At 39.0% G+C, this 9,551-nt stretch overlaps 1 protein-coding gene and 1 pseudogene across 2 annotated transcripts in view; both read right to left on the bottom strand.

Annotated features, from left to right (window-relative positions):
- Positions 1–9,545, bottom strand: part of DSN1 (DSN1 homolog, MIS12 kinetochore complex component) — a 19,047-nt gene extending 9,502 nt beyond the window's left edge. Inside the window, exons 1-6 of one of the 2 annotated variants that reach the window (XM_006764510.2) lie at positions 9,420–9,545; positions 7,873–7,921; positions 7,332–7,658; positions 5,603–5,676; positions 4,907–4,979; positions 2,563–2,650 (exon numbers count right to left, since the gene is read on the bottom strand). In XM_006764510.2, coding sequence (XP_006764573.1) covers positions 2,563–2,650; positions 4,907–4,979; positions 5,603–5,676; positions 7,332–7,658; positions 7,873–7,906 — 596 coding nt within the window. In that variant the 5' untranslated portion in view covers positions 7,907–7,921; positions 9,420–9,545. The remainder of the gene's footprint in view (positions 1–2,562; positions 2,651–4,906; positions 4,980–5,602; positions 5,677–7,331; positions 7,659–7,872; positions 7,922–9,419) is intronic. The other variant, XM_006764512.2, reaches the window with a different exon arrangement.
- LOC102773358 lies at positions 1,095–1,439 on the bottom strand (annotated as a pseudogene).
- Positions 9,546–9,551: the final 6 nt, after the last annotated feature.

Genomic DNA, 9,551 nt, shown 5'->3' with positions numbered 1-9,551 from the left:
CCTCCACTTTCTCTTTCTCTAAAAAAGAAAAAAATTTTATCTTTCGCCTGGCTGGCATGGGACAGTGGTTGAGTGTCAACCTATGAACCAGGAGGTTAAGGTTCAACACCTGGTCAGGGCACAATCAAAACCCCCTTTCCCTTCAAGACAGAGAACCACTGTAAGATGGTTACCACAACAACAGATTGCGGGCTCAGTCCCCAGTAAGGGGCATGCAGGAGGCAGCCAATCAATGATTTTCTCTCATCCCTGATGTTTCTATCCCTCTTCCCCTCTCTCTGAAATCAATATAAAAATAATTTTTTTAAAAGTTCAAATCCTAAAAAATAAAATAAAAATGTTACATTAAAAAAAAGAATTTATCTTTCAACAAATATTTATTTCTTAGCCTCTCACTTTTATACTAGATCTCTTCCTTTTCTCTCTCTCTCATCAATTCCAATTCACACATGGCCAGATGAACCTTTCTTAAAATATTCCTTTAATTTCTTCCTTGCTTAAAAACTCTGTGACCCTCTACTGCATTCAGAAGAAAAGTAAAACCTCCTTAATCTGGCACTTAAGGATCTCTGTTCTCGCTCCATCCAGTTCAATAACTTTGATTCCTATTATTATCTTTTATCTATTCTGTCCAATATAATCTCACTCACCCTGACCCTGAATATCTGGGGTTTTCAATCTCTAAACTCCTGTTCACATCAGTTTTTAGTGTCTTCCCCTTCCACCAATCAAAACCTTAGCATCTTTTAAGGTAAGGTCCAACAATACTTTTTCACATGACTGTCTTGTCTTCGTCCTCAAACTGAAGCTACCGCTGTACAGGGGGCTTACACGAAGGGCTCAGCACAGCTGAGTGACTAATTCTAATGGAAAAGAAGCACTAAAAATGCCCAGATTTTGCAGATGTGCTAGCACGTGGTACTCTACCTGACAAAACAAATGAATCGTTCTACCTTTCATGTTTTTCTACCAAGGCCTATGACACATAGCCTCTATCAATGCTGGCTTATGGCTTACATACACTGCATTAAAAGAGACACTATGTTAAGCAATATTTTGTTTATTTTTTTATCACTCAAAAAGCCTTTATGTTTTTATTTAGCTCTCTGATTCTATGCTTGTGCTTTCAACACTTTCACAATTTTCAGCTCCTCAATAAGGAAAGCACACTTGATCCTGTCGCAGGCAGATTTAGCACACATGGACCCACCATAAGCCCTGCTGACATGTTTTTTCATTTTAGACAACCTCATTAGAACTTTAGGTCTCATAGCACGAGTTCCACGAAGCTGCCTGGGCTCACACCATGTGCAGATTTTGGTGCTTTTCCAACCTTCTTGGTATAAAGGTAAATAATGTCTCAGGGTTTGGGTCAGCCGAGTTTTGTTAGAGGCTGTACTGTAGAACCATCTCTGGTGATATGTCAAAAGCTGGACCATTCTGAATATCCAAAGGCTCTGTCCCCAGAAGAATGAGTCAAAATATTTTTCATTACCCGAATACCAATGTTAAGTTTAAGGATGGGTGGAAAAATAGGCCTTTGCAAAGTCAAAACTAAATGTTTATGATGTAAGCTCTAGTGACATGATTTACTGCAGGGCAGGACTCCACCCACACAGAGGAACTACAAGTTTAGGAGTAGGATTTCTAAATTCTCTTAATATTCTTGCTTGTAAATAGCTAAAGAACATAAGTTTACAGGGGAACCTTAGTTCTCCAACTTAATTTGTTCTGAAAATTTGTTCAAGAAGTGATTTAGTCAAACACCAAAAATTTTTCCCATCCTGAGGTGGAGGGTGGGGGTGGGCTAGAAGGGGTCAATGGGGAAAAAAAGAGGACATCTGTAATACTTTCAACAATAAAGATTTTAAAAATTGTTTTTAATGATTCCCTATTTTATATACAGTACTTATCTAATGTACTCTTTCTGTTTGTTTTAAGCCTCACCTGAGGATATTTTTCCACTGATTTTTAGAGAGATAAAAAGAGAAGGGAGAGAGACACAGAGAAAAAGAAACATCACTGTGAGAGAGACACATGGATTGGCTGCCTCCGGTATGTGCCCTGAAGTATGTGCCCTTGACCGGAATCAACCTGCGACCCTTTGGTCCGCAGGCCCAAACAACTTGTTAAAGAACCAAATTGTTTGAGATGGGAGACATTAGGAACTGAGGTTTGGCTGTTGCATGGCTAGCAAAATTTGAAGAATGCTTTTCCTTTCATCTTTCCATAGCTGGTTCCTTCTCACCATTCAGATCTAATAGGTCTCAATCCAAAGGTAAATTCAGTAGAGGTTTAGCTAACCCACCCCAAGTCACTATTATTGACTTCTTAGATCACTAGTTTAAATCATTATATTTGTTTGACTGTATCTCCTATTAAAATATATAGAACAAAATACCTTGTTTGACTTAGTTATTTATCACTATTATCTCCAGCATCTAGAAGAGCCTGGTATGTAGGAGATGCTGAATAAATGTTTGATGAGTGCATGAACTATCTAATTATCATAAAAAGCCTTAATTCAATTATAATTTAGGACAGAAGGGCAATTGAACTTACCCTTTTGTATCTTCAAAACATTTCTGTAGAGTTCCATTACTTTCCAGTCTGTCTGCAAAATGTTTTAATTCTTCAGAAAGAGAAGATGCTAGAGAGAATAAAATTACATGTTATAAACAGAATATAAATTTTCATAGGAAGCTACTGACAAAGCCCTCATACACTTAAGGTAGTCTCAGCTCTAGGGTCCCGTCACATTCTGACACTCTCACCTATTCAAAAAAGTGGTATAAATATGCAGAAAGATTTAATCTTTTGGGGGGGTAGATATAGATAAAATGTAAGACAATTCCTCTTTATGACATTTATTGATAGCGTTTTTTAGATCTGACTGGTAAAGAAGCAGTTAAAAAGATATATCTGCACTGACATTTTATTCTTTTCAAGAGATTTGAACTGCTGGTTTATCACAGAAGACAGGCAACAGGAAATTCCTCCTCTTTTCGTTCCTGTGTTATAAAAAATGTTGAAGGCAAATAAAGCATTATAAGCATAAGGTAAAAACAGTTCTCTGCTTATACCTGAAGAGTCCACAATTACATTCAGGCGAAGAATAAGGAAGGAAAAGGATGTTAAATAGCTATCAAGACAACCTTGACATATCTATTCTAATTATGGTGATGGTCCAATTCTGAGATAATTTTAATTAACAAGTAAGTCTGAGTTCATGTATTTTCTTGGTTTTTAAAGTGGATAACTGAGTATTTTGACTCTGGATGATTGTGTAGTTACTGTAAGGAAAACAGCTACTTCCTAGATAGCTGAAAACTGATTCCTGGGAAAGACTATTTCTAATTTATATCATAGATGAACAGCTAATTTCCTTAACATACAGAGTTTCTACAAATCAATATAAGCACTACATGTCAATTTTCAAAATTGAACGAAGGACATAAACAGAAAATGAAGCACATATAATTTTAAATAATATTTTAAAATGTTTATCCTCTTCAAAAAACAGATTAAAACTACAAAATACCTTTTATCATCTGTAAAATATCTGAACTGTTTGATAAAACTGTATTGGTAAATGTAAAAAAACAGGTATGCAAATATATCTGCATATATTATTGGTGAGAGAATAAAATGAAACAACCTTCCTGGAAGGCAATCTGGTAATTTTTATCATTTTGTTTGACCTTTTTTAAAAATATATATATATTTTATTGATTTTTTTACAGAGAGGAAGGGAGAGGGATAGATAGATAGAAACATTGATGCGAGAAAAACATCGATCAGCTGCCTCCTGCACACTAGGGATGTGCCTGCAACCTAGGTACATGCCCTTGACCAGAATCGAACCCGGAACCCTTCAGTCCGCAGGCCGACGCTCTATCCACTGAGCCAGACTGGTTAGGGCTGTTTGACCTATTTTATTGCAACTCTAGAAATTTATTTTTACTTGTATATGTGCCAAAAGGCATCTGTGAAAAGGTATTTTCTCTGGCTGCTGTGGCTCAGTTGGTTGGAGCATTGTCCTGTACACCAAAAGGTCATGGGTTCGATTCCCGGTCTGGGTACATGCCCAGACTGCGGGTTCAATCCCTGGTCACGGTACGATTGAGGTAGCCAACTATAGTTTCTCTCTCCCTAAAATCAATTTAAAAACATATCCTCAAGTGGGATTAGAGAAAACAAAAAAGTATCCATTACCCTATTCATTGTAATAGCAAAAAACTGAAAACCCTAAAAGCCTACAATAAGAAACTGGTTAAAAAAAAATATGGTACATTTATAAAATTGAATATCATGTGGCTACTAAAGTGTCAAGACAGTTCTACATGTGCAGTATGGAACAATCTGCAAGATAAACTGTTCGGTTAAAAAAAACACAAAAGACAAGGAAAAGAACAGTGCAGAGAGTATTATTTGATTTTGACGTATAATTGTTTGCAAATGCAGTATCTCTGCAATGATACACAAGAAGCTGGAAGCTGTGGTTGCCTCTGTGGAGAGAAGCTGCGACTATGATTTGGAGTGGAGGACAGGCTTACTTTGCACTTTTATACCTACTGAACTTCATTAGCATATATTATTATTATTTTCTTAACCCTCACCTGAGGATATGTTTTTATTGATTTTAGAGAGAGAGGAAGGGAGAAACATCAATCGGTTGCTTCCAATGTGCGCCCCAACTGGGAATCGAACCTGCTACCTTTTGGTGTACAGGATGATTCTCCAACCAACTGAGCCGGCATATATATATTTTAATGCCATTCCAAGGGGTGCTGGTTTTGTAAGGTAGCAGCTCCTGTGAATGGGGTTCAAAAGTGGGGCTTTAACTGACTTTAACAGAAGGTGCAGCTCAAGGTCAAAGCTCACTTGCCTGTTCTTAGCAACTTACCTTTGGCTCTAAAACTTTCAAGACTGAAGCCCTCAGTGCCTTTTAGGAAAGGTTCAAGTTTCTGAACAGAGAACTAAATAAAGAAAAGCATTTTTAATACAACAACCAAGATTTTCCAGGCCAGTCCCAACAAAGCTCATGTAATTTTACATGCTTATTTAATAAATGTGAACTAAACATGATTTAATTTTCATACCTAAGATTTTTCATATAACAAATAAATAGATCCGGATAAAACTATGTTGCTAAAACTACACATTTTGATTTTTGGTTTGAGAAAAAAATGGTCATTTAATTCATACAAATGACTTGCTTATCTAAACTAATCATCAATTAGCCATATAATACTGACTTAATATGTAGTCAGACCTCCAATGTCTGTTTGAACTTAGATTTTGACCTACTCCTACTTTAAATTACCATTATTCCCTGTCATTTGCTGCCAATAGCAAGAGATACTAGATTGGGGAAATCTCTCACCCTTAGCTGCTCAGTTAGCAGCAACAGTACCAATGGGATAGAGAGCCTAGTCCAGACAAAATCAGTTGCTAGGACTATATCTGGCTTTTAAGTTAATCCAAACTAGAGAGAAACATCTTTTAATTTTAACAGATGTATTTCACAGTTTTGATCTCTTTTTGGGACTCTCACAGTAACAGCTTAAAAAAAAGCACTTCTCAGTCCCGAGAATCTCACCTGGAAACTGGAAAGCAGGAGAGCACCAAGCCGTTGGCTTTCTGCTAGGTCGACGCTGATGGATCTGCTGAGCTCTAACATAAAATATCAATTTAAGGAGTGCTATACTCACAATTATCAAAATAAAAAACCTGAAAAATTTCCTCTCTCTTGATGCAGTCCATTTTAAGGCAAGAATGCTCAAGCAGCCTTCTTTAATTAAGGGAGAATTCATATATAGTCATGTCTGATTTTTTTCAGGATCACTGAGGAATGAAATTTACCCATTTGTGCATTCTAGCTTCAAAAAGTTATAAGAACCTTTTATGTATTACATTTAAACCTTGTCTTATTAAACAAGATGGGTAAATAACTTTTTTTGATGTTTTATATTCACGATTCAAAGGAGAAGGAAACATTTGAGCATTTTTATGACAGGTCCTGCAGTATGCTTTAAATACATTGTCTTAAGAGTCCTCTTATAAACTATAAGCTCCATTTTACAGATGGGGAAACTGAACCTCAGAGGGGAGATGACTTGTTTGAGGCCAGAAATTGGTGAAATAAGAATTCAATCCCAAGTCTGTCACCAAAACCTGTTTTTCCAAATAATACCATGCTGTCTTCTACAATGAATTGATAACATTAATAGTAATTTGTTGAACACTTGTTATGTAAAAGGCTTTTTATTAAACACTACACACAATTCATTAAAACTTGAGGCAAATATTTTATCAATTCCATTTTACAGATGATAACACCGAGGCACAAACACTAGGTAATAGGAAACTTGCCAAGGTCACATGGGGAGACAGCCCGAATTGGATGGGCATTTTACATAATTATGTCACTGAATCCTCAAACAAGTACAGGATGCAGACACTGTTTTTTCAATTATGCTCATTTAAAACCATCAGTTATTATACAGCAAAGGAAGTTTGCTTTGAGAATTTGAGAAATACATGTCTTTTCATCCTCTACCTTTAGCTGGTTGTAATTTTAAAGTTCTTTTGTCTCCTTTTTTGATAACTTCACACTGCTGTTAGTTTAAAAAAAACAACACAGAATACCTTCTGCCTATAACCAAAGAAACCTGGCAAGTGGCCAGGAATAACAAGGAAATAATCTTATTACATCCGTGATTTTCTGTGATACAGAATTTTTAGGTCCACAGGCTCTGGAACAGAGATAAAAGTTGGGGTGACTTTAGGGAACTGCTGATGCTTTCTTGGCACACCTATGAAATACATGCATAACTGGGGCAGCAATTTTCTGATATGCTAAGTGGCTGTTTTTATCCTGTTTTCCTGTTAGACATAGGCCATCTGGAAGTGAGATAATATCTTTAAAGTAATCACAATAGCTTAACATTTGAGCTATTTACCATGTGCCAAGTATTGTGTTATAATCAATTCATTTTTTCCTCATCTAATTTTATAAAATAGATATTTCATCCCATTTACTGATGAGGAACATAAGACAAAGGAGGTTTAAGTAAGCCACTTAAGGTCACAGTTTTTTCTGAAACGTGCTAGAGACTTTCCACGTTAAATCTTGTACTTCAAGAAACTGAGGCTCAGAGAGGTGATGTGATTTACTCGCCACATAGCTGATAAGTAGCGAAGTCAAGTCTGTCCCACTACACTTTTTCTGCCAAGTCAAGTCTGTCCTATTACGCTCTTTCTACCATACCTCACTGCCACATCTTATCTGAGCTGCAACTCCACTGTCTATGTGTGCAGCACCCCACCTGTGATGCCCTGATGAAAGGGGAGCAGTGACTTCCGCCTGTTGATTTCTTTCATACTTGCTCGCCGCCAGGACTGTCTTCTGTCTCGATGATGGGCAGACTGTTCTTGGGGAGACAAATGAAGGGACCTGGGCTGAAGTCCTTCCTCGTGGCTGAGATCACAACACTCCCCTTTTTTAGGGCTACAGCCAACGTGACTTCTTTCCTTTGAAACTCCTTGAGTCATCTCCAGGGAGGCAGACGATTTATTACATACTTCCACAGGATTGGGATTTGATTCCACTTGATGATCATGAGTCTTAGATGTCACTGGTTCCTCTTCTAGCACTTGTTATAAAAAAGTCAAAATATAAAATCAAACCCACAACTGAGTATTTGTGCAAAAAAGTGGAAATGGAAAATGTATGCCCCTTATCATGGAGACACTGAGGAAGTACCTGTGCAAATACATGAATATGTGATTCCAGCTCCACCAAGAGCCAGGAAACCATTTGAGGATAGTGAAGAAACCTGAACCCAAGGTAAAAGGTACAAAACTCACCTTCTACAGTCTCTGATCTAGTCACCGAAGTCATCCTGGGTCGAGAACCCTAAAATAGGAAAATGAGGTGATCTGTTCTCCACACTTCAGCCCCAGTCTCACTGGGGTTTTACTACACAGGAATAGGCTTTGTGCTTTCCAGCCTCTTAATTGCCCATCTCTTTCCCATAAAATTTACCTGTCTGGCAAGGCCCAGCCCAATGCCACCTCATCCACCAACTCGTCCACAGAGACCATCAGCAGGGTTCCTCACCTACTGTTCTGCATTTCTATAGAACTTATCACTAGAAATACTTACATCTCCCTTAACACATAACCTCTTTTATTTCCCAATTATTTTGTGTTTAACTGGTCCCTAGTTTCCTAACTCAGTTGATGGCATTATGACCTACATGGTCTTCCAAACTAGAAAAATCACATTATCCTTTACTTTTTACTCTTAAAATATCCAGAACTAGAATTCCATCCATTCTACCCCTAACAGTCTCTCTACTTCTTTTTTTAAATTTATTACAATAACATTGGTTAATGACCTTATATAAACTTCAGATGTACAACTTCATAATCCAACATCTGTATACTCCATTGTGTGCTCATTATCAGAAGTCGTCTCCTTCTGTCATTATACAGGGTGGGGCAAAAGTAGGTTTAAGGTCGTTTTAAAAAAAGTACAATAAATAACACAAGAATAAACTCTGTTCTGCATACTCACAACTATAAATCTACTTTTGCTCCACCCTTTATATTTGATCCCCCTTTACCCTTTGTCTTCTCCCCACCTCCCTTCTCCTCTGGTAACCACCACTTCTCTTTCCTAGCAAGGGCCTGTTTACATGTCTGTCGCCCCAGACACACTGTATTTGTATTCCTAGTGCATGTCAGCAAGGACTGACCGGAAGACAGCAGGGACCAGACTGAGGCATTTCTGCATTTGCCACGCTTACCCCTCACTCCCAGCAGGTACGGGGGAAGGTGGGGCGGGTAGGGTAGTGCTAAGTAAAGAGAAATGAATATATCTGGAGGGACGACATAGAAAAGAGAAACAGAATAGATATAGGCCATGGATCTAAATCCCCGCAGTTACAACAATCACAGATTCAGGCCTGGAAAGAACAGCAACAACTGTCGCTGGTTAAGCTGCTTGTTAAGCACTTATGACATGCCAGGACCTGTTATATGTGACCGCTTTATTTCCACCATTACCTCTTTACCCCATTTAATCCTTTCCACGGCTCCGTAAGTACTGTCGTTCACCCCTCCTTGCAGATAGAGGAACTGAGGTTCAGAGGCAAAAGCCTGTCTGGGGACAGAGGAGGAATTCTGTGACCCACTCCAACCCTAGACCGCGGGCTCTGCACAGGCCAAGGGAGAGGCGCGATCATCCTCGGGTTTCCTCTCACCCAGGAGGCCGCAGCGCCTCGGGGCACCCCTAGTGTCCGCTGTCGCGGGGCGGCGACCGGCCTGGACTGGGCCGAGGTCCGACGCCAAAAAGGCGGGGGCGAGAGTGAGTGGGGCCGCGTCCGGGGAAAGGTATGCGACTCCCTGACCTCAGAGCGACGCCCGTTCAGTCCGAAGCCTCCGTTCTTAATACAAGACCGCAGGTCACTCTCCGCGGCCACGAGTCAACCCTGGATCCCTTGCACCTCTTGTTTCTGGTCTGAGTCCGGTACGCCTTCTAC

The sequence above is a fragment of the Myotis davidii genome, unplaced genomic scaffold, assembly GCF_000327345.1.
Source record: "Myotis davidii unplaced genomic scaffold, ASM32734v1 scaffold38, whole genome shotgun sequence".
Classification (NCBI taxonomy): domain Eukaryota; kingdom Metazoa; phylum Chordata; class Mammalia; order Chiroptera; family Vespertilionidae; genus Myotis; species Myotis davidii.
This window is presented reverse-complemented; position numbering and strand designations above follow the sequence as displayed.